The sequence below is a fragment of the Podarcis liolepis genome (assembly GCF_965112155.1).
Source record: "Podarcis liolepis genome assembly, chromosome: 15".
Lineage (NCBI taxonomy): Eukaryota > Metazoa > Chordata > Lepidosauria > Squamata > Lacertidae > Podarcis > Podarcis liolepis.
In genome coordinates this window covers 9950511-9975392 of record NC_139566.1, presented here as the reverse complement: position 1 = coordinate 9975392, position 24882 = coordinate 9950511, and the positions used below count along the sequence as shown (strand labels likewise).

Below are 24882 nucleotides of genomic sequence, written 5' to 3'. Positions count from 1 at the left end.
TAGGTTTGATCTTCTTGCAGCCCATCAAACCTCTCCATTCTGAAGGAAATCAGCCCTGAGTGCTCACTGGAAGGACAGATCCTGAAGCTGAGGCTTCAATCCTTTGGCCACCTCATGAGAACAGAAGACTCCCTACACCCACTGAAATTACTGCGCCTAAATTAACCCTGTCCATTGCTTTCAAAGGTTCTAAAGTGCGACTACAGTTTAGATACAATGGCATGTGAGCCCTTTTGAGAATCCTTGGAAGGGGGAGATTTAGAAATAAAATTAAAAATTAAAAATACATTTTTTAAAAATGGCTCCTGCTCTCTCGCTCCCCTGCCTTTCACAATGGTACACTGCCTCTGACTATGGAGGGTTCTCTCTCATACGCACAGCCAGCGAAGACAGCTTCCCCTACCTAGGTGAAGGGCCCGTCACGTGACGCCAGGGCAAGCCCGGGTCACGTGACGTCGCTGCATCCGCCGCCGGTCGCGCCTCGCGTGACGGCACCACTCTGCGCCCAGCACGGCGGCACTGAGCAGAAAAAAGGAGAAAGCGGACCGCTGAGGGGGGCAGTTCGCGGCGGGCCCAACAGTCGCCGCTGAGGGGCGGCCGAGCTCCGGGGCGGAAAGCGGCCGAGCGGGTAAGGAGCCTCCGAGAAGCCTCCGGCTGAGGGAAAAGGAGCGGGAGGAGAGCGCGGGAGGGGGAAAGCGGCGGGCGCTGGGCGGGAAAGCGGCGCTTCGCCCCGCGCGTGCGCACTGCCCTGCTGTGAGAGGAAGCTGGCGCCCGGCGCGCATGCGCGGCCGAGCGACGCTTTCCCCGCCCCCCTTTACCAGGCGAGCAGTGCGCCGCTTTTTCCCCCGATAGACTCGGCGGCGTTCTGCTTCGCGCATGCGCGCCAACTGCGAGCCGGTGTTCTCTGCGTCTTAAGCGACGATGCGCTCAGTAAGCCAAAGGGGCGGGGAAGGCGGAGGTTCGCGTTGCACAAGAGGAGAGGATGGGAGAGGTGGGTGGGCGATGAGAGGGGCGGGAGGGGTTGTCTCACGTTGTCATCTCTTGTCTGCCTCGCGCTTCCTTATTTTTTTGGGGGGGGGGGGATCGGGGCCCTGCAGAGAAATCCAGCCAGCGGATCCTGTGCACGCTTAACCTGGGAGCGCAGCCCCGTGAGGCTTGCTCATGTGGGGAATTGCACAGTTAGTTAGCTTGCAATCCTGCATTCCCTTACCTGAATTCAGTGGGCCTGACTTCCGAGTGTACACACGCAGGGTTGCGCTATTCAAGGGCAGAGCCACGCCATTTAAAGCACATGACAACCCCCCCCCCCAAATAACCCCAGGAATGGTAGTTTGTGACGGGTACTGGGAATCGTAGACCTGTGAGGGGAAACTATAGTTCCCAGGACTGTTGGGAGTCCTGTGCTCTTTAAATGTGCATTGGGTGTGCTTTAAATAATAATAATAATAATTTTTTATTTATACCCCGCCCTCCCCAACCAAGACCAGGCTCAGGGCAGCTAACAACCAATAATAAAAACAAGTTGATTAAAATACAGTTTAAAAGATACAACATTAAAACATTAGGATGCAGCCTCTTCACAAATGCAAGGTGTGGATCAGGCATAGGCAGACTTGGCCCTCCAGATGTTTTGGGACTACAACTCCCATCATCCCTGACCACTGGTCCTGTTAGCTAGGGATCATGGGAGTTTTAGTCCCAAAACATCTGGAGGGCCGAGTTTGCCTATTGCTGTCCTCCTTTCCACCTGCTCATTATACCTCAGCGCTCGCCGCTGCAGATAAAATGAGAAGAAAGCTGCAGGTGAGAGTGGGGTGGGTGTTGCATGCCTTTCTCCCCACACCTCACTCTAGAGAAAATGGAAAGGAGATGGTTTAAAACCTGGGGCTGCTCACTAACCCCAGAAACCTTAATGGCCTCCTCCTCAGGAAGCATGGAATTGCAGGCCACTAGCCTCTTAGGCTTGAGCCCTGACCCCATCTACTATGGAACTGGCCCCATTGAATTAAAGAGGCTTTGCTTCTGATTAGATGGAGTTACAATTGTGCTGCTAGGGTGGTTTTAGAAAGAAGGAAAGCAAGAAAAAGACAGACTTCTATCAAGTGGGATGTTGGAGTAGGATGGTTCACCCAGTCCTCCCCTCTGCCAGCCCGCTGCCTTTCCAATATGGTTGCAGAGGAAAATATTTTCTTTCCTCTATGCATAGGAACCACAAAGGCTGGAGGAGGAGGAATGGAGTGACATGTCCCTTCATTTCCAACCTGATCACTTTCCTGTATGGAATTCCAGGTTGCCTATGCAACCAGATGAACTGTTAAATACAAGGTGTCCTTTTATTTTGAAGGAAGGGATATGCTTATTATTGAGTCATGACTTGAAAACAATATGTTTTCTTGTTGCTGTTCAGTATGGTTAGCATCAGTGCCCACATGATGCTTAACTGTGGTTGACTAGAAAGAGATGATCTTAATGCTGATGGGGGACAGAATGCAGTGTATTGGAGCCTTCAAACAGTTCTAATACAGACTGTGTGCCCCATATTTCTTTGAGAGTACAGACTGTGGTACTGGCTGCAGAATTCAACTTTGCAAGCAGCTGGACTTTAAAAAGTAAAAGTTTCCAGCCCTTATGGTTGCTGATGTTTGCATGGAATTCCACAGGAGGTACCTGGTGAAATCTCTAAAGCCAGCGTAGTGTGAAATAAGATGTCCAGTGGTCCATGCCCGACTTGCCCCTTTTGTGACTAGCAAATCCAGCCCGCCAAAGTTAGTAACATGCATGGGGCTGGCAAAGAGTGACAGAGAACTCCATCGCTCTCACAGCAGCATGTTTCACTTCTGCGCTGGGGGCTTGGTGTGTGGTGGTCCACTTGGTTTCTGTGCTGGGCTCTGGAGAGGAACAGAGCCCTCCAGTCTTTCTCTGCCAACCAGCTCATCTGCCTGCATGGAATTCCTTATTGCCTCTGGCTGTCAGGCCAGCGCTTAAATGCAAGGCTGAGTGAGCCGCAGTAAACTGTTCAAAATGAAAGAGTGGTGCAGACATGCATGATTTAATCAGGCTGCAGTTCAGGAGTGGGGAACATTTGGACTTCCAGCTGTTGCTGAGTATCCCCGAGCTTCTTTGGGAGGAAGGGCCTGATAAAAGTTTAAAAGTAAATAAAGCTTCCATCAGCCCTAGCAAGTATGTCTAACAGGCAGAGGGGGGAGGCAGGGAGCTGTAGTTCAACCGCACCTGCTGTAATTCATATATATATATTGCAAATGTGTGCAGTTGAAATGTTATTCCCTGAAAAGCTATACTATGCTTACCCCTGTTCTTTAATGGCCCCCCTCTTACCCCCGCCCCAGTATATTTTGATTTAATCGCCTTCATTTCTGCAGGCAGTTATCTGTGCTTCATGAGAGAGGCCTGCCTGCAGATCAGAGCTTAATTGAAATTGGAATCCATGCTGCTTTTCCCAATTGTCAGCCTCTGCAATAACATTAAAAGCAAAAAAGGGGGGTGCCTTTTCTTTCCACCTTCCTCTCTGAATCTCAGTGTGTGTTGCTCACCAAAAATCATTTGCTTAATAGGTCTCTCCTCACCTCTCGGATGTGTTAACTCTTATTATGTGTTGCTTCCTCCTGGGTGAGGACTTGACTGGCCTCTTTGCTGGTGACTATAAATAGTCTAGGGTGGTAGTAATGACTGATTGGTTCTCAGTGTTCATCCCACTGCATGGAGAGCCTTGGGGTTTTCCGTCTGTTGCTGAAATGTGTAGCTTTCTGTTCCTATTTCCGTTTCACTTCGGAGTTAGGCTGGTAGGAATATGGAGAGCTTGAAATGTCCCTGATTGCTTATCCTCTCTGGCCGGAGCAAGAGGTGCGTGAACAAGCAAGATGAAATGGTGGAAGAGGAGAATCAGGGGAGAAATCCTACAGAGTTACTTCCCAGTGTGATTGGACATGGACCACAGTGTGGGTGGAGACACCCTTTCTCCATGGTGGCTTGCTCATGCGTCAGTTAGAACTTTCTTCTCCATCTTGCTTTTCCTCTGAGGAACTCTGAGTGGCTTGTGTGAGTTTCCCAAACAGATACTGACTGCAGTCTCTAATCCCCCTTGGTGTTGGCCATGTGCCTCAGTTGTTCCTGCTTTCAGTGGGCTAAATGGTGAAGAGCTCTGTGGCTTGTTTTGTTTTGCTGTGGAGCACGCCTTGAGTTTCACTTGTTGGTCCCTCTCTGATTCTTAAGATTATGTGTTAGTTCTAGATGCATCAAAGCCACTGTGCCTTGGAACCAGCCTCCTAAAACAGCAACGCTAGACAAAGATATCCAAAGTGAATAACATGCAAATGACTTTGGTAGTCCAGCTGCCAAGCCTTCCAGTGTATGCTGTTTAAAGGTGCATCAACCGCTTGTAAAAACGCGCTTCGCCAATCTGGAGGGCACCAAGTTGGCAAAGGCTCCTGTACTTTAGAATGTTTTATATTATTGGCTTCTGCCTCATAAAGGGCAGACCAGCAGGTGGCTTCTTACAAGCCTCAATTGTACCAACCTGCAGAGTGTGTGTAATGGGATACAGTGATGATTCTATTGATCTCTCAATTCCTCTGAGGGAAGCTTTCTTTTTATTGCACCCGCTTCACGTGTAGCACCAGTTATCTTTACAGAGTGCCAGAAGGAAACTGGAGTGCGAATGGGTAGTTTTAAATATGGCACCTAATTAATGTGTGGAATTTGATGTGGGGGGGGGGGCTACGGCGGCAGTGGAAAGGAAAAGCGGATGAAGCACACATGAAGGCTGTCTGTACTATGCTAACTGAATCAAATGGAACCTCCACATTCAGAGGCAGTCTCTGATGACCCACTGCTGGGGATCAGCAGCAGCAGAGAGGAATAGCCTTCATTCCCTGTTTGTGACTATCCTGATAGATCTCCAAACTTAGTTCAGCCCTCTGATTGCTGTAGGGGCCCTCTGCTGCACTGATGTGGGATGCTGTGTGCCTTTGTGTGTGTAAAAAAGAAAGAAAAAGAAATGGAAGACATCCTTGCATTAGGGTACAGTGGTACCTCGGGTTACATACGCTTCAGGTTACATACACTTCAGGTTACACACTCCGCTAACCCAAAAATAGTGCTTCAGGTTAAGAACTTTGCTTCAGGATAAGAACAGAAATTGGGCTCCGGAGGCGCGTTGGCAGCAGGAGGCCCCATTAGCTAAAGTGGTGCTTCAGGTTAAGAACAGTTTCATGTTAAGAACGGACCTCCAGGACAAATTAAGTACTTAACCCGAGGTACCACTGTATTGCCCATTAAGGCACTGCTTATTGTGCCTCCCAGAGAAGGAGGGGCTGCAGCTCAGTGTTGAAAAATCTGTTTTGCATTGTGAATGCTCCAGGTTCAATCCCCGGTTTCTTCAGGTAAGGCTTGGAGAGAACCCTCTCTGAAATCCTGGAGAGCCACTGCAAGTCAGTGTCGACCAGGAGTTTGCAGACTGTGGTCTATGGACTACCAGTGGTCCGCATACTTCATTCAGGTGGTCTGGGAGGATGGCAGATCCATCCCATTAAATATTCACAGTTGCTTTTAAATTGTGTTTCCGTGGCTTCGTTATTTCTTACATTGTATTGCAATTTGAATCCTGTGGAATAGACTTAAAATACAATCATATAAGGAGAAAATGCCATTAAAAATCATACCGCATCTAGCATAGCACATTACATTGCTACAACACGCATGAAGCAATTCGCCAAGCCCCTCAGCAACTTCGAAGTAGTCAGTGGGAAATTATTTATTTATTATTTGAACCACGAGTGTAGACACAGAATTGAGCAAGACAGACAAATGGTCTGATTCAGCGTAGGGCAGCTTTCTATGCCTGGACCACCAGGTTGGCTGCTGCAGGGAAGGGATTATTGGCCAAGATTTGGTTTTGACTTGATCCAGCTGGTCCCCTCTGATGTTCTTAAACAAATTCATAAAAGCTGCTCCCTTGCATTCCAACAAGTCCCGCTCTCTGGGTTCCGTGGCCGGACTGCAGGTGTTGGCAGGATTTGTCCCAAGCATTACAAGGGGCTTAGCCTCTCTAGGTCCCAGTCGGAGCCCCTAGGAGGACGGGTTGCTCTCTGGTGTCGATGTGGGGTAGGGGACCCCCCCCCCAAGGTAGGCTTGCCCCAAGTGTGGAGTGCACCTTCGCAGATTGTAACTTGGGGGGAAGAGTTAAAACAGTTCCTGATTTAATTTTGAAACCTGACCCTAAATGCATTGGATTGTATCCAACGAAGTATTATGCCCAGAGTAGATTCCCTGACATCAAGGGATTTGGCTAAATTAAGACTCAGTTGATGCAATGGTAAGGTACACACAGTTTAAACGAGGAACGTAAACCCTCAAGTGCTCCAGTTTTCTGATTCCAAACCCTAGACGGCGCACATTATTTTTAGAAATAAAAATAGACACCCCCCTCCAAACTCCCATTTCAGTTTGTCCCATCCGTTTCTAAAGCCATGTATACCCGTGTCGTTCATCATCACCACGTGTGTTTAACAGGGAAGGTTTCTTTATAGGCATGTAGCTGTGTTAGCAACTTAAACATAGCTGTCAACCTTTCCCTTTTCTTGCGAGGAATCCTACTCGGAATAAGGGAATTTCCATTAAAAAAGGAAACAGCTATGAACTTAAACCATGCCTGATGCTGCTCTTTGAACTTCCCTTCCCTCTCCTTTTCAAAGAGGCGGTACCTGGGAAGAGGGAGATTAGGGAAAGCTCCGCCGAGGTTTCCTCCTCCTCTCCTCTCTTCCGCCAAAGGGTTTCGAAGGGTGGAAGCGGAGAGTTTTCTGCCCTCTCCAAAGAAGGCGGCTCCGGCTTCACTTCCTCCTACTCCCCATGTTCCCCCCGGTATCACGTGCTTGGTGTTGCCGCGCTGCTGTTCTTTCGTCATCAGCCCTTGCCGGCGACCCTCCTGCACAATAGAGGCGGCTTCAGTCGACGGTGCCCGCAGGGTAGTTTTTTGGGGGGAGGTAAGGTAAGGCCAGGCCAAGGCAAGCTTCGCTCGGAAGGGGATTGGGGCACGGAGGGGGGTGCATGTGTGTGTGCAAAGTCCTGCTTTCCACCGACCTGGAAGAAGCGCCCCGTTTCCCATGCATTTTCACAAGGGCCGCACAAGCCTCTCTCCAGCCCCCTTTCCCCCCTCTCCTCTGGGGCTGCACCAGTGCCCCTCCGTAGAACTGCACCAGGAAACGCCATGCATGCAACCTGCCTGTCTCTTGACGAGCCCGATCCAGTTGCATGCCTACTCGGAAGTGAATTTCGCGGAGCTCGGTGGAATTAACTCCCGCGTCGGAGAGGGGCATAGGATTGCAGCGTGATCTGTGAAACGGAACCTCCGGGTTGAGAAGCAGTATACCTTTGAACGTCAGTTGTTAGGAGAGGGAGCAACCCCCGGAAATCGGGAGGGTTGTTGTTTTTCTGCTTTGTTGAAGGCTTCGCAGAAGAAACACGCAGTCAGCCCTTATTGGAAAAGGGGGTACTGTGGGTCTGGTCAGGGCAGCTGCCCATTAAACAGCACAGTTTGCATTAGTTGCTAACAAAATCAGCTGTAGTTTGGGAAAGGAATGTAGGCTATGTTAGAGAACTAGTGTAGCTTAATGGTGAAAAGCCTGGGTTGTGAACCTGGAAGTACTCTGTTCAGATGTTGTCTCAGTATGTTGTAGCAAAGTGGAGCAGTGAAGGTTAAGTGCACGCACACACAATAGGATGATAACCATCCTGGCCCACCTTAAAGGGTTGTTTGTGAGCATTATTTTAAAGTGCTCTGTATAAATTCTGAGTAGTTCCGTTTATTTTTGTTATGAGCTTCACTATAGTGGACTTGGATCTTTCGTATCTCATTGATGGTTGTGTGGTATGCATCTTCGATTGTTTACATTGACTTGTTTATCTCTGCCTCCTAAAGATTAATCCAAAGTGGCTAAGCACACATTAAAAAGTGTGTCTCCTGTGCTTACATTAATCCACAGCATGGTGTGTTTGCTATAGTCCAATGCATGCAGTGTTAACCCCTCCCCTTGAAGTCTCCCCGCAATCCTATGTCTACCAGTGGCTGTCCTGTGGGAAAGGTTCTGTGAGAACACAGAGGCAGACAAAGGTTTCGTACACATTGCCACTTACTCCTACTCCAGCGCTCTCCCACCGCTGGTGTCCATGTGCTTTCTTGAGAAACACGGTTGCTTGATGCATTTCCCATCTGATTTGAATACATATTGCTATGCTGAGTTGTATACTTTTCAGACATTTCTTGTGCATGTGCAGATGACAGCCTATGTGCAGTTGGCAGTTTCATTGAGTAGCAGTTTGGGGTGCATGAGTTGCAGGCACGGGGAAACAAGCCTGGTAGTGGTGTATACAGCTGCTTAAAAAAGGCAACTTGAAGCACAGGGGGAACTACTCCCACTGTGTTTTAAGCCGCTAATGTGTACATGCCAGCAAATCTGGCTCCTGTCCCAGCTCCCTTCGCCCCTCACACAAGTATTGACCACCAGTTTTCTGTGGCAAGGATCCTGACAACTCTTTTACACAATGATCATTGTTTTGCAACATTAATGTTGTTTGTAAGCCATCATGGAAGGAATTGCTTCCTGAAAGGTGGGGTATAAATCGTTGTTGCAATGATGACCACACTTCTAGGCATTTTTCAGGCTATGCTGTCTTTCCTGTTGCCCTACCTACACCATATGCAGCAGAGTTTCTCTGCTAAAAAGCACATGTGTGCGTGCTTGTTTCTTGGCTTTCGGGGGGTGGCTGTCTTGTAAGAGCAGCTTGAAGCTGTAGGTAGCCGCTCTTCCTCTTGATGTGGCCAAAGCATGATATTTAATTTATTTGGAACCTAACAGCCGTCACTGTCGGTTGTTGGTGCAAGAGAAGCTAAATAAAAATTAACACAGAACAAGCACGAAAACCAATAGCAGCATTAAGCAGTTACAGAAAAAACACATTTAGACAGTAAAGACAATATACTGGAGAATAAAAACACTGTTGGTATAGGAACCTGGTCAACCATCAGTTTTACAGGAAAGCCAATTCACAGAGAGCCTAGGAACACGGGAATCTGTCTTACACCAAGTCAGGCCAGTAATCCGTCTAGCTCAGAATTGTCTACATCAGTGTTTCCCAAACTCGGGTCTCCAGCTGTTTTTGGACTACAACTCCCATCATCCCTAGCTAGTAGGACCAGTGGTCAGGGATGAAGGGAATTATAATCTGAAAACAGCTGGAGACCCAAGTTTGAGAAACACTGGTCTACACAGATAGGCAACAGTGGCTTTCCAGGGTCTCAGGCAGGGCACATGCCCAGTGCCGCCTGTAGATGGCAGGGATTGAACCTGGGACCTTCTGCATGCAGAGCAGGTGCTCTTCCGCTGAGCTAGAGACCGTTCCTTCCATGGGAAAGATGGAGGATGGTTTCCCCCGCTCCTCCTAAGTAGGCTGGTAGCAAGACCTGTTGCTGTAGCAACCACCACAACCATGGTACTGCACTGCAACAAGATGCTGCTTGGGGAGATGGAACTTGGCCCTCTACATGCCAATCATAATTTAAGAAGAGCCATTGTGGATTGGGCCCAAGGGGCAATCTAATCTAGCATCCCCAGTCCCTCATAGCGCCCTCCGGATGCCTCTAGGGAAGCCCACAAGCAGGACAGGAGAGCCACAGCTTTCTCTCACTGTCAGTCTCCCAGCAATACCCTTTTAGAAGTAGACTGCCTCTGAACATGGAGGTTCCATTTGAATATCATGATTTCTCATGACCATCTTTTTTCTCAGTGCGGTAAGGCACTATCTAGCCCTTGTGGTTCATTTCTCTCTTAAGCAAAGTTCCTTGGCTTACTGATCGTGATTTCTTTCAAGAGACACGAACCACAGTCAGTGAATTCCGTAAGCCTGGCAGCCTGAAGATTAACAAGCCCAGCCCACTCATGTTTTTCAGAAGCTGCCATAAGTGCTGATCCTTCCCTTTTTCTGGTTCATTTATATTCTAGCAAGTTTCAACTAAATATCTGATGTATGCTTGTTTTGGTTTCTGTGCATGTGTTACAGATAAATAAGATATTGCCTCACCGCATGTAACACAAGTGTTTATTGCTGTGGTTGAGAATAGCTGTGCCAAGTGGGGAGGCGGTGAGCTCAATCTTCCCACCCCTGCAATCTTAATTTGTGGGATAATTGTTGTCAGTAACTTTTATCCATGTTAAGTAGAGGACCAGGCTAATTTCCTGGATGGTGGGAATACCATGCAATCTGTATCTGTCCTGCTACATAAGCCGCCCAGGAGGGCATCACTCCTATCAGCGTCCATAAAGCAACTAACTGCTCCTTTTGGATCACGTGCATTGCCCCGCATAGAGCTCACGGCAGCCATCCAGTTTTGAAGTAACCAGTGCCTGAACCACTGTGGCCCAGCTTCCCCAGTCCAGGTTGCAGCTGTCATAACCAGTTGCAGTTGGTAAAATTCACTTCTAGCCATTCATGTTACCTGGACCTCCAGGGACAAAGCTGGATCCAGAAGCAGCCCCAGACTGTGAACCTGCTCCTTCAGGAAAAGAATGGACCAATTGCTTGGACCTGGGAACCCTTCGCCCACAGTGCCTCCGCCTTGCCAAGATTGAAGCTCGGCTTGTTTCTCCACATCCCATCTCACCACTGCGTCCAGGGCGCTGTTCTAGGCCTTGCATAGCCTCTCCTGGATAAATAGAGCCGAGTGTTAGCAGCATACTGATGGCACCTTGCCCCCAAACTCCTAATGACTGCTCCCAGCGGCTTCATATAGAAATTAAATCGCATTGGAGATGAGATAGTGCCCTGCGGCAGGCGCCCCATTCATTATGCACATCAAAAAGAGAGCTGAACGGTATAGTTGCCTCTATCCCGAGTTAGAGAATTGGCCTCTCACTTTGAAGGCAGCAGCTCTCAGCAAAGACTGCCAGACCCGTTATTGGTGCGTTGCAGGGGGTTGGACTGGATGACCCTTTGAGTCCCAACTCTACAGTTCTGTGATTCCTTTTTGTTAACTGCAGATGTTGGGAACGGAACCTGGAACCCTCAGGATGCAACACAAGTTCTTTGCCACAGAGTTGTGAGCCCTTGAGAGAGTTCTTCCCGGGTAGTTGTGTGTAGGCTTATTTGCATGGCTGATTTTATTTTGCACAAAGCCTCTGGACTCTGCTACCGTCAACAGCCACGGCATTTTGCAGACTGTTAAGTTTGGCCTTGAAAGTTGTTGAGATGTGCATTTCACTTTAGTCAGTGTCCATGCTGCCCGAGACCTTCCTCATTTAAGAATCCAAAGAAGGAAGCTTTTTTCCCTTTCTTTTTCAAAGCGTATTCTCAATCGGGCAGGAAATGGGATATGTGTGAACTGCAGACTTGGCTGCCACAAGAGATGTTGTTGGCTCCAAATAATTGAAATATGTTTGGCAACGCCATGAATATTGGGCACGTACTTTCCCTCTGGGATAAAGTTACCGCCCTTGAACCTTGTTGCAAAGCGCAGCGTGAGAGCTGCCACTGGGGTGAAATTTCACCTTCCCGGCTCAAGTGACCAGGCAGTTTGAACAGAGCCAGAGGGGCTGCTCTCAGAGTGCCAGGCTAGACAGGTGAGTTGAACTGTGGCTGGTAAGTTTCTGTGGTGCTGTTTAGGCCCCCTGGGTGTTAGAAGAGGGTAGGGGCAAACTGGGAGTGTGAATTCCTCCCCTTTTGTAACTTAGATCCCCCCCCCCGCAACTTATGCTTAGCTGGTTTCAAGAACATGTTGCAAACACATGCAAAAGCTTAGATCTCCTTTTGATGTGTCACAGCTGCCTGAGAGAAGGCTGCTGGCTGAAACCAGAATGTTGTTGTTGTTGTTGTTAGTATTTATACATCACCTTTCATTTGAAGCAGAAAATACCAAGGTGGTTCACAAAAAGATAAAGACATCAGCGAAACGACGACAACAAAACCAGTAATGACACAGCTGCCCACAATTAATTAGAATGCATTGTAAAACAGCTGCATTAAAACATCCACGATTAAACTATATAGTAAACAAGCCCATCAAAGCAGCATCGCAATTAAAACATGAGTCTTAAGTGGGGAAGTGTTTGTCTGAACAAGTGTATGTTCAAGAGCTGGTAGAAGGCCAGTGCTTGATGGGGCCTCCTTTATTTCAGCAGGTAGAGCATTAAACAAGACTGGTGCCACCACTGAGAAAGCCCACCTCAGTGTTACCACAAGCAGATAATCATCAGGCCATGGCAAAATCAATCGTCTTAATGCCTCACCAGGCAGTGGTGGGAAATGGCACCTTTTGGTTAACCAAGTCCAGAGTTAAGCTCTTTCCTTCCTCCCGGAAAGACCTGCCTCCAATCTTTCCAGTGTATCTTGAGGCTGCTATATATTTTTTTGGGGGGTGGGGTGGGGAATAACTTGTGTTTTAATGGGGCAGAGCACTGGTGGGCTTTGAATCTTAACGTTGGTGAATTGAGGAGAGGGCCCAAAGGTTCTTGATCCATGTACAGTGGTACCTCGGGTTACAGACGCTTCAGGTTACAGACACTTCAGGTTGCAGACTTCGCTAACCCAGAAATAATACCTCAGGTTAAGAATTTTGCTTCAGGATGAGAACAGAAATCGTGCTCCGGCGGTGCGGCGGCAGCAGGAGGCCCCATTAGCTAAAGTGGTGCTTCAGGTTAAGAACAGTTTCAGGTTAAGAACAGACCTTCAGAATGAATTAAGTTCTTAACCCGAGGTACTACTGTATTCATAACTTACAAGAATGAGTCCTATAGAATATGCCTGAATACCCAACGATCTTTGTGACTTCACTCTGAAAGGCAGACACTGTATATAATATCACATCGGTGTTGGTTATTATTGGGTGTTTTATTGGCCATAGAGCTATTCGCTGTAAGGTTTTAAAATCCTTTCACGTTCATGTCACAAATGCGTGGTGCTCAATTTAGTGCTGTTTTTTGTTTTTGTTTTTTAATTCTTTCGGGTGGCTTCTTTGCCAAAGATGAACCAGGTGCTTCCCACTGTTCCTCATCCCATGCAACAGCTGTGCAGTTCTGCCCCCCCCCCCATTGAACTGACCTGGCGAGCTCTTCCACAGTCACCATGTGCATGTCTCGTTTTGCACCTGGAGAGGCGAGCGGGTTATCTGAGCCTGTTAACCAATCCGAGGAGGAAAGTTTATGCTGTGCCATTTGCAACCTGCCCTTGACCCGGTTTTGAGCTACGCGCCTGCATCGCTTAATGCTTCTCACTTGGGGTTCTAGGATGGCTCCTGGCGCCTCTGCTCTGTTGGCTGTCTGAGATCTGTAGGTATCGATTATGTGTGTTAACCCAGCATGCTGGCTTATGGGAGTTGTAGTCCAAAATATCTGGAGGGCATGTTGGACTGGCCTATGACTATGTTAAGAGGAGGTAGTTGGAGGGAGGGGGCGCAGGTCACTTCCATTCAGTTTTCTCTTCTGTCATATCCAGGCCTCATCTGCACCATACATTGAAAGCCCTATTTAAACAGTTGTGGCTTCTCCCTAAAGAATCCTGGGACACGGTTGTTTGTTAGGGGTGCTGAGGGTTAGGAAACCCATATTCCCCTCCCAGAGTTCCCTGGGAAAAGGAATTGATTGTTAAACCGCTCTGAGAATCGTAGCGCTGTGTGTATTGTAATTTGTCAAGATGACACGCACCCATAGGAGGTGAAGCCAGAGCAGTCATTCATACATTCACCTGGTCATTCACTAGGCAGGTTCCTCAATACTCTCTGTACAGTGAGCAATGGCTGAAAAGAGCCAACTCCATGAAGGCAAATGGGCAATTGCTGTTGCGTATAGATGTACGTGTGTCTCAGGAGCCTTCGAAACAAACAAGCAGATAGAGGTGTGTGAACTTAGTACTGAGGCTGGTTTAGGAATGACCAAAGGTATTGTTAAGGAGATGCAGAAAGATACCCCAAACTGCAGGAAGCCGGTGCCTCTTTGGTTGCAGTGTTGGAGCAGAGAAGGCTGAGCTGAGGTCTGGCAGCTCTGGGTAAGGGATAAAGGAAAGAAGAGTTAGAAGTGAACGAATCTCCCAGTTAGAGAAGCATGAGATTCTGGTAAGTGCTTTCCCTTCTGCCTCGCAGATAACAGTCCCTCCCACCAGCCTGTGATGAAAAGGAACCAAAAGTATTTTCCTGTAAGTGGCTGTGGGGCTTTCCCTTTCTAGGCTTTTTTTACTTCTAGGCAATGCTGCAATGAGCTTGCAAGAGAGGGGGAAGAAGCACTCATCATCGGTTTCTCTCCCCCCCCCCAACCTAAAGCTAATGGCTTTACCTCCGGCCCATCCCTCTGTCTGTAACTAGACACTCCTTGGGCGGAACAGCATAGAGGGAGGCTGGACCTCCGGAGAATTGAAAGCGAAACTTATCTGGCAGTTATGTTAAGTGAGTGATCCAGCCTGCCTGCTGTACTGTGGAGAGAGAAGGGAGGAGGATAGTGGGGTGTTTGTGTAATTCTTGCAGAGTCCTTGCTTTGTGGCGAGCCTTTCCTTCTTCCCTACCACCCCCGGGTGTCTGTGTCTCTCATAGTGTGGGGGACACACACCTCCTCTTTTTCCTCTTGCCTTGCCCCCTCCTTGTTCTGGGGAAGGCCTTCTCTTCGCAGAGCTTTCCCCCTCTTTTTTCGTTTCTTGCTATCTATGCAATGCCTGGTTCTTACCAGCGTGGAACAAAAAGAGGTAAGACTATCTGATTTCCCTTAGCTGTACCTGTATTACCAGTTGCCTCCCCTTGAAATGCCTGGAATTCTCTCTGTGACCCCTCAACCAACCAACCCCCCCCCCCCGCCTTCCTTGTTCCCTTGTAGCTCCTGAGATTGAGGTAGTTAGAGTTTGAACAGAGGGTATTCTGGAAAGGAATATAGCTCCCTCTCTGTGGGCTTCAAAACCCCAGAGAGCCACTGCCAGTCGGTGTAGGCATTACTGAGCTAGCTGGACCAATGTTCTGACTTCTCATAAAGCAACTTCCTGTTCTCCCAGAGAGCAGAAGACACTTAATTTGGTTGCTGCAGAAAGAGTTGTGGTGCCTTGAAAAATAACCCACCCCATGGCTCCATACCATAGTCAATTTGTGAGTCTGAAAACACCACAGGTCTCTTTCTTTGTGGGTACTGTGACATACTGAAGCCACAATACTATACCTGCTTTCCTGGTGACGAAGCCCCTGTGAACTTGGTGGGGTGATCCTGTACATCTAGGAATGTAAAAGGATTTCATTGCCAGGCTGCAGTCTTGCTAGCACTTGCTTGGGAGTAAGTTCTGTTGAACTCAGTGGAGTTTGCTTTCGGATAGGCCCGGCTGGGATTGCCTTAACATGGCTACCCCTCTTAAGGATTTCTTTTTCATTGACTGAAGGGAAGATGTAACTGTTATGTTGGTTCTGTGGGTTAGAACAAGGTGGTTGTTTTTATTTTTTTTTAAAAAAAGTTTGGCTCTCCAACATCAGTCATAGATTTTTCCAAATCTGCCTCTTGGAGAGAAGGCTTTTGAAGGCCAGGTGGTGGTCAGTTTTACAGCTGTACTGAGCCAAATAGACTCTGAAACCATGTAAACAGACTCTGCTGACAAACCCAATTTGCAGCTGGGTTTAATGACAAAAATCTCACATATGTATCGACTGGGGGAAATCCCAGTCATTTTGGTTTGCAAGTTTTTCATCCTGGCATCTGGAATCTTAACTCTGCCCCAGGATTGTTCCTCTTAACTATTTTCTAAAGGTCTCCTAGGAATTGCCATTCTGCTATGAAGCTACTCTTAATCCGGCCCCAACCATATCACCACAAACACAGGCAATATGGCTGTACAGGGAAAGGTGGGCTATGGGGTGGTTTTCCTTTTAAGAACATGAGGAGAGCTCAGAGTGGGCTGCCTGGTCTTGTTCACACCGTGTCCGAACAGATGTCAACGAGAGACGCACAAGCAGGACCTGAGTGCATTAGCAAAGCTCTGCACCTGCAGTTTGCAGCAACTGTTAACTCAGGGCATGCTGCCTCCCACCGATGGCCTCATTCTCCCTGAATTTGTCTATCACTGCCACCTGGGGGAGTGGATTCCATAGTTTAACTCTGAACTGATGGGAAGAAGTGCTTCCGTTCTTTCCCCCTGAATCTCTTTTACTATGTGCTGGGAAGTAAAGTCGCACAACTCTCCCTTGGTTGCCCAAGAAACCCTGAATCAAGCTGAACATACCTTGCGTTCAACCGTGTTTAGAAGACTCGTTCTCCATCCCAGGCTCATCTGTAGATCTCCCCTGACCTTAGTGCCTTAAGCCAGTGTCCTCCTCTGATAAGGGAGAGCAGGTCTTCAGCAGCTGTACAGGAGGCTTCCGCTCTATCTGACAGGAGCATCTTTCTGTCGTCAGGTGTTGTCTTTTGGGAACTGGGGCAGAGGGACTGGTTTCAGTAGAACTGCGTCGGCTCCCCCGAGCGTGTATCCGAGGTCTGAAACGTGCCCTGTTCTCTTGTTTTCTCTTTGCCAGGCCTCTGCGCAGCAGCCCCCGTGAGAGCAAGCCGCAGCTGCCTCTCGTCTGGTGCCCATGTGCCCGCCCCCAGCCCTGCGCCCCAGCAGCACGCTATGAGCAGAGGTGTCACTCGAGGCAGAGGTTCAGATCAGGTGCCCCCAAAACATAGCGGCCTCTCTAACCCAGCTTTCTTTAACGGTCCTCTTGTCCCGCAGGGAAGCGAGGATTTTCGGCAGCGGCAGGTCCTCTTCCTAAACGGGCAGCTCGGCGAAGCCCCGCTGTGGCAGCCCCGGGCGCAGCGACCCCAACTGTACCAGGGCTACCGCCGAGGTCCAGGCGCCTTCTCACCTCCCCAGAGCTCCCAGCACAGCAGTTGGGGCGCAGCCAGGAGGCTTCCCTGCAACAGTAGCTGGCAGGAGCAGAAGCAGCCTCCCCAGCCCCCCCGGCCGAGGTACAGCGGCAGTTCAAGGAGGGAAGTTGACGGGCTCATCACAGACTTACGGCACCTGACGCTCTCCGGCCAAGGAGTTGAACAGCGTCTCTTGGAGATCTTGGGGCAGCTCCGACCTGGGGAGGCCGAATCTGCCCGCTGCCTTGCCCGTAAACTCGAAGTGCAGAAGAAGGAGGTCAATCATCACCTCTACAGGCTTCTTACGCGAGGGCAGTTGTGCAAAATAGGGGAGCACCCTCCGTTGTGGAGGTTAGCAGACAGCCCTAGGTCCCAGGGAGCGTTGAGAGAAGGGAACTCCGCCAGCCAGAGGGGCCAGGGCCGATTCCCAGTACCTGGGGTTGGAGGAGGAGGAGGAGGAGGAGGAGGAGAGAGCTCTGCCTCTGACCCAGAGGACTATCCTGATTCCGCCGCCATGGCCGAGGTCAGGGAGAAGATCTGCAACTACCTGTTCAGCGTCGCGGACTCGACGGCGCACGACCTTGCCAAAAACATCGGCCTCTCCAAGGCCCGGAACGTGAACTCCACCCTGCTGTCCTTGGAGAAGCTGGGGGAGGTGTGCAAGGAGAATGCCAACCCCCCCAAGTGGTCCCTCACGGACAACAAGCGCAAGAGGATGCAGAACAAGCAGAAGGCGGAAGAGGTCAGGGAAGTGGCCGCCCCTGCTCCAAAAGCGGACCCCGAGCCTCCGACCCCATGCGCGGAACCGGAGCTGCCCGCCAGCTTGCCAGCTCCTCCTCTTCCTTCCCCTTCCCCGCCTCCTCCTCCACCGCCGCCACCGCCGCTTCTAGAGAGTGAGGAGGAGAACGTCGAGAACGGGCAGCAGGTGTCGTCGGAGCCAGCGGAGCAGGGAGACGCTTGCTCTCCCCGGGCGGCGGCCCCCCCTCCTCGCAAGCGGCCCCGGTACCACTGGTTCCCCAACTACGACAACTTTGAGAACGGCAAGTGGGCCACCGACGACATCCCGGAGGACCTGAATGCCATCAACAACCAGGACGAGGAGTCCCGGTGCATCATGGAGTCCCCGCTCTCCCCCAGCTACGCGGCCCAGTTCGACACGGCCTTCCTGTGCACTCCCTTGGAGAAGCTCATGGCGTGCCAGAAGAAGAACCCCGTCAGCGGCTTGATTGAATACACCCAGTACACGTACCAGCATTGCGAGTTCGTCTTGCTGAAGCAGAGCGGGCCGTCACACGAGCCACGGTAAGAGAGGAGAGGGAGAGGGAGCGCTTTCTGGGGAGGGGGTTCTTACCGGGGAAGGGGATTTTGCTTGCTCAGTGTTTATGCGTTTGTCTTGGACTGTGCAGGTCATTGGCAAATATGTTAAAAAGAAAAGTTTTCTCCAAAAGGAGAAGGGGATTACTTTTGCTCAGGTTACATTTCAATGCATTTGCCTCGGCTTGTACAAGTCACTGCAGACGTTAAAAAGAGCAGTTTTCTTTAAAGCAAGAGATGTGATTTGGTTAAAATGCTAGTGTGATTGCAACTGGTTTAAGATTGTGTGTTGCCCCTCTTCCTTTCACAACTGCTTTTGCGTATTACTCTGCCCCGTAGGTTACAAAAGCCTCTTAATAAGCAGGCAGCTGAGATATATATCAAGGCTTCCCTTAAAAAGGAAAGAAAGACTGTTTGTTTTAATACTTAAAATGCAGGACTCTCTGTTCGTTCTTTCTTTCTTTTACAAAACGCATTCTTCTTATATTAACAATTCGAGTGATGACACAGCAGTCTCTGCTGAATAATCTAATAATGTCCCACAGCCCCAAGTCCGTCTAAATTTAGTTAGTAAGCTCTGTGGAGCAAGGACTCGCCGTCTTTTAAAAACTCCGCATAATGCTGAGATGCTGGTGTCAAAACCCTGATCATCGTGTGTGTGGCGATCGGTTTCCGCCTTCAGGGCTCTGAAGTTGGGGAGCGCAGGACAGAGGAACGAGCATGAATGGGCAGCAATAGGAAGGTTTCGTTTCTGCTCGCTACATCTCCTCCTTCAGGCCTGCGAAACAGCCACTTGCAATTTAAGAATCGCTTCCCACTGCCAGGCAGCGAAAGCCTCAGGGGGAAGGAGGAAGACTCAGCTAAGCGAGAGTAAAATGGAGAGCCAAACCACCTGCATGGTGAATGTATCTCTCCTTCCTCTCTCTCTCTCTGTCTCCAAATTTGAAAAGCGGTGCCTGGCATGAGCTCTGTGCTCCCCTTTAGAGCGGAGGGTGGGGAATCTCTTTTTCAGCCCGAGGGGGCCACATTCCACCGTGGGCAGCCTTCCTGGGGCCACGTGCAAGCAGTGGGTGAAGCCAGAGGTGAAAGTGAGCAGGAAAAAGGCATGCGAAAATTGGGGCGTTTCTACACCCTCCCACCCACATCATCCAGGCAAGCAAGAGGCGTTGTTGAAGTTCAAAGGCACATTCTGTCCCGACAAAAGCACTTGAAGAGGGTGCATGGAAGGGGGTGTGTGGGTCAGCCTGGGGAGGGGGGTACAGCCTGCGAAGTGTCCTGGGGGGCGGATAGAGAGGCCTGGAGGGTGACATTTGGGCCCCCAAGCCTGAGGTCCTCCACCTCGGCTTTAGAATAGCGAATCTTCAGCTGCAGTTCCAAAGGGGGGGGGGGGCAAGCCCGCTGTGTGGCTAATTAGTAGTTTTGCACTAGGCAAATATTATGCCCCATAAGTTCCTGTGTGGCTGGAGGAGTTCCACGCTGTCTGCTTCTGGCAGGGAGCATCTGTTGCCATGTGGGGGGGACCCGGAGCGTTCCTCTTCGCTCCCTCTGGCGCATCGCTCTGAACAGTTGGGTGGGTTGGATTTTATTTTTACGTTCTTGCTTGGCTGCTCTTTATAGCCACTGTGTTTTTAGAAACACACACACACACACATGAGTCTCTTTCTTTCTGTCTCACTCCTTGCCTTTTCTAGGCACCAGCAGAGTGTGTGTGCCACCCTCTGGTACATCAATAGACCCGCTAGACAGGAAAATTGGCCTACTTTTTTCCATGAGAGCAGATTCTTCCCAAGCAAAGGAGCGGGGAGCTTGAAACCGCAACCGCTATGGGGGCATTTAGCTCTGTAGTCTCTGTTGCTACCTGGGCCAGTGGAGGCTGGTCCGCTTGAAATGTATGGGGCTTTGCCCTGCCAATCTCATTCTGCCCCCTCAGCCAGCTCCCACCTGCCTGCCCCTCTTTCATTTGTTGCAGAGGATGGCCCCGTCTGTCGGCTTCCTCCCACTTAGCCTCAGTGTTGCCCTTGTAGATCTCAGCAGGGAGGGTGACTGTGGCAAAGCAGGAATTGGGTGGCGCCACCTACTGCTGGGCTCCCAACCTTCAGCCATACAAGCCCCAACAACAGGGGTCAGCAAACTTTTTCAGCAGGGTGCCGGTCCACCGTCCCTCAGACCATAGTTTCTGGGGGGAAATGAACGAATTCCTATGCCCCACAAATAACCCAGAGATGCATTTTAAATAAAAGGACACATTCTACTCACGTAAAAACACACTGATTCCTGGACCGTCCGCGGGCCAGATTTAGAAGGCGATTGGGCCGCATCCGGCCCCCAATCCTTAGTTTGCCTACCCATCCCCAACAAGCACCTGCCACCATCAACCTGGGCCTTTTTCTTCCTTGTCTTCCTTGTAGTGCTGCCACAGTTTGAAACTGGGTTCCTTGGGAGTTTTAGTTTTTGGGGTGGGATGGGGCTTCCTCCAAAGATAAAATCTGTAATGGCAGTCCAGCTTCCCTGAAAGAGAACTGCTAGCGCCTTGTCAAAGCAGGGTCCAGTTTGGTTTCAGATTGGACAGGGGAATCACATGTTGATACTCCTACATTGCGGCGGGTGGGGCTAGATGAGCTTTGGGGGGCCCCTTCCAACTCTACGATTCTATGATTCACCTGGCAGCCTCTTTGTCAGCACAACCAGAGAAGAGGGCTGGGCGGCTTCTAAGGGTTCTGCTCCTTAGAACAGAGAGGCCTAGCTGGCTAGCAAGCTTTTAGAGCATGCCCCACAATCTTTGCTGTGCTCACAAATCAGGCAAGGAGGAAGGAGTTCTCTAAAGGCGTGATGGGGGACATCTCTGGCCTTCCAGCTTTCATTGGGACTCCCAGCCCCCCACAGCCTTGGCCAGCATGGCCAATGCTCGAGTGCTGGTTCTGCCACCCTGGTGTAAGTGCTGCACCAATAAAAAAGGTAAAGAAACCCCTGACCATTAGGTCCAGTTGTGTCCAACTCTGGGGTTGCGGCGCTCATCTCGCTTTATTGGCCGAGGGAGCCGGCGTACAGCTTCCGGGTCATGTGGCCAGCATGACTAAGCTGCTTCTGGCAAACCAGAGCAGCGCATGGAAACGCCGTTTACCTTCCAGCCGGAGCGGTTCCTAGTTATCTACTTGCACTTTGACGTGCTTTCGAGCTGCTAGGTTGGCAGGAGCAGGGACCGAGCAATGGGAGCTCACCCCGTTGCGAGGATTCGAACCGCCAACCTTCTGATCGGCAAATCCTAGGCTCTGTAGTTTAACCCACAGCGCCACCCGCATCAATAACCCCTTCCTAACAAAACCTATTTGTCGAGGCAGAGGGCTTGGAAAGGAGAACCAGTGTGCTGTAGTGGTCAGCATCGGACTTGGGACCATAGAAGCCGAGGCTCAAATCCCTGCTCATCCGGGACGTCCACTGGGTAATCACACACTCTCGGGGCCTAACTGTGTGGTTATCACTGCGAGGATAAATTGGGTGTCGGATGAGGGGCACGTACACTGCCTTGAAGCTCCTTGGACATAAATGTGATAAATAATGGCGCCAGATTCACTGATTAGCACACATCCTCACCATTTTGTGCCTTGTGTGTTTTGGTCAAGGTTTAAATTCCAGGCGGTGATCGACGGTCGCCGGTTCCCCCCGGCGGAAGCAGGCAGCAAGAAGTTGGCCAAGCAGGAAGCAGCCGCCCACGCCATGAAGATCCTCTTGCGCGAAGTCGAGCACGAAGGGGAGGACGGCATGGACCTGGAGAAATCCTTATATGAGGACAGTTCTCTCAGCGAAGCAGAACTGGTGAGAGCGGCTCCCCACCCACCCCTGTAGCAGGCAGGGGCCGAAAGTGGAGCTCTCTGGAGCTGCCATTTCTGTGCAAAGCGGCTCCACCACAATCCGATTTCCATATCGATTTATTTTAATAATAGTAATAATAAAAAATTTTATTTATATCCCGCCCTCCCCAGCCAAAGCCGGGCTCAGGGCGGCTAACAACAATCAAATAATCAAACAATCAAATAATCTAACATTCTAAAACATTTCATTATAACAATTAATTAAAATCAAATTAATGGCAACCATTAAGCAAAATTCTGTGCAGGTTGCCAGAGGAGGGAGTCAGGCTGCGCCCTGACCAAAGGCCTGGTGGAACAACTCTGTCTTGCAGGCCTTGCGGAAAGATGTCAGGTCCCGCAGGGCCCTAGTCTCTTGTGACAGAGCGTTCCACCAGATTGGAGCCGCAGCCGAGAAGGCCCTGGCTCTAGTTCAGGCCAGCCTAACCTCTCTGAGGCCTGGGACCTTCAGGATGTTTTTATTTGCAGACCGTAGGTTCCTCTGTGGGGCATACCAGGAGAGGCGGTCCCAAAGGTACGAGGGTCCTAGGCCGTATAGGGCTTTAAAGGTTAAAACCAGCACCTTAAACCTGATCCTGTACTCCACCGGGAGCCAGTGTAGTTGGTATAGTACCAGGTGAATGTGATCTCGCAGCGAAGACCCCATAAGGAGTCTCGCCGCGGCATTCTGCACCCACTGGAGTTTCTGGGTCAGTCTCAAGGGCAGCCCCACGTAGAGCGAGTTACAATAATCCAGTCTGGAGGTCTCACAATGGAAGTGGCCCAGCTTCTTCTACTTGTTGTTGATCTGTAATAATTAGGTGGTAGATCTGTGTTAGGTTTTTTTTGGGGTGGTGGTATGGTTTTTGTTTCTTAATGGTTGTTGTAAACGATTTTGATGTTTCCTGAGAAACTGTGGTATATACACACATACGCATCCCTACCTTTTAGTCGATAGTTGGGAATGCTGCCTCTGTCCGTGGAGAACATAGTCATCAAGGTTAACCCAGAAAGGGTGTTGTTTAGTGATAACAACAGCAAAATGACAAGGGGATTCGGATATTTAATTTGGCACAACTTACCTGAGAATCAACTTACCTGAGAATCCTAAGGGATGCGGGTTAAACCACAGAGCCTAGGACTTGCCGATCAGAAGGTTGGCGGTTCGAATCCCCTTGGTGGGGTGAGCTCCCGCTGCTTGGTCCCGGCTCCTGCCAACCTAGCAGTTCGAAAGCACGTCAAAGTGCAAGTAGATAAATAGGTACCACTCTGGCGGGAAGGTAAATGGCGTTTCCGTGCGCTGCTCTGGTTCACCAGAAGCGGCTTAGTCCTGCTGGCCACATGACCCGGAAGCTGTACGCCGGCTCCCTTGGCCAATAAAGTGAGATGAGCGCTGCAACCCCAGAGTCAGCCACAACTGGACTTAATGGTCAGGGGTCCCTTTACCTTTTCCTGAGAATCTTCTGCTATTCTATTCTATTTAATGCAACAAATAATTTTAGTAGCTGTGACTGTGGTTTTATTGTATGTGTGGTGCCTGATGACTTTTATGTTTTGGGGGTTTTTTGGGTTTGTTTGTTTTTTGTTCTCCTTCTGAATGATGCCGTGGCCTATGGCTAGTGCAATAAAAAGTTTAATTATATATAGCAAAATGATTTCCCCCCACCTCCTTAAATTAGGCTGCAAAAATGAAGAAAGCTAGCCAGGTATGGACTCGGGTGTGAAAGGATTTTGAGCCGAGTTCAGTACTGTTGAAAATAGATCCTAAGGTCATGAGCATGAGGCACCCTGTCCTTTTAATTCTTCACTGTTGGTCTTCGCACCTGACTCTGGTAGGAAGACCATGGGGTTGTAGTAAACAGCAAAATAGATCTGTCTTGCCTGATGTCTGCCCGCCCCTGCTGTAGTCTCTCCCCCACCCCCTGGGAAATTATCCACAAGCCCCTGGGGTTCTGCAACAGGCTAGTCAGTGGGGGAGGGTTTTCCCCAGGCTAGGGTGCCTGAAACTGCAGCCCTGTGAGCTAAAATTTTGCCTCTGGGGAGAGGTTGGGGGTCAGTGGAAGTTTTGTTGAGGGTGGTGGTCAGCTGGCTTTTACAGCCATCCTTTCATTTGCATTTTAAATTGCATTTTAACCTGTATTTTAAATTGTGGGGGTTTTTTTGGTTTGTTTTTTACTGTAATTTTATTAGTGTTAGCTGCCCTGAGCCCGGCTCCGGCCGGGGAGGGCAGGGTATAAATAAAATTTATTATTATTATTATTATTATTATTATTATTATTTCCTCTTCTGGGCACCAGGAGGATAATTTCCCATTGGTGCCCCCCGCCCTGAGTTGCCAAACCAACATGGTGCTTCAGTGAGAGCGATACTGAAACAAAACAGCAGAAAGAGCCCCACTCTGCAGCGTCCTGGTACAACCCCTTCTTTATTTCCTCCTCTTTTCCTTCCTTCCTTCCCTCTCCAGCCTGAGCAGACAGAGTCAGAGGCTTTGTCTACAACGCAACAGCTGAATGTGCTTTCTGGGAAGAACCCCGTCAGCGCCCTGATGGAATACGCACAGAAGTCGGGGAGCATCTGCGAGTTCCAGCTGCTCTCTCAGGACGGCCCTCCCCACGATCCCAAGTAGGTCGCGACTCGCGTTCAGAAGCGTGTGAAGCTCACAGCGTGGCGGAGCCCTAGGCTGCTGTTGCTCTCTGGGGAATAGACCAGGACACAGGCACCACCTTTGGTTTTTTTTGGGGGGTGAGGATGGAGGGAGGCCTTGTTTATTTATTGCAAGAGTCCTTGAGGATGTTCACGCACGCACATCGTCACCACCGGGAAAACCTCTTGTTTCTCCTTGTGCTGTATTCAAAACCTGC

General features: G+C 49.8%; 1 protein-coding gene across 10 annotated transcripts in view; it reads left to right on the top strand.

Moving 5' to 3' along the window:
- Positions 1-451: 451 nt before the first annotated feature.
- ADAR (adenosine deaminase RNA specific) overlaps positions 452-24882 on the top strand; it is a 40357-nt gene continuing 15926 nt past the window's right edge. Inside the window, exons 1-4 of one of the 10 annotated variants that reach the window (XM_083476958.1) lie at positions 452-628; positions 16729-18164; positions 21797-21989; positions 24486-24643. In XM_083476958.1, the coding sequence (XP_083333084.1) occupies positions 17377-18164; positions 21797-21989; positions 24486-24643 (1139 nt within the window). In that variant the 5' untranslated portion in view covers positions 452-628; positions 16729-17376. Of the gene's footprint in view, positions 629-842; positions 992-6898; positions 7004-13467; positions 14734-16531; positions 18165-21796; positions 21990-24485; positions 24644-24882 lie in introns of those variants that run through there. The other 9 variants (XM_083476960.1, XM_083476963.1, XM_083476964.1 and 6 more) reach the window with 9 other exon arrangements.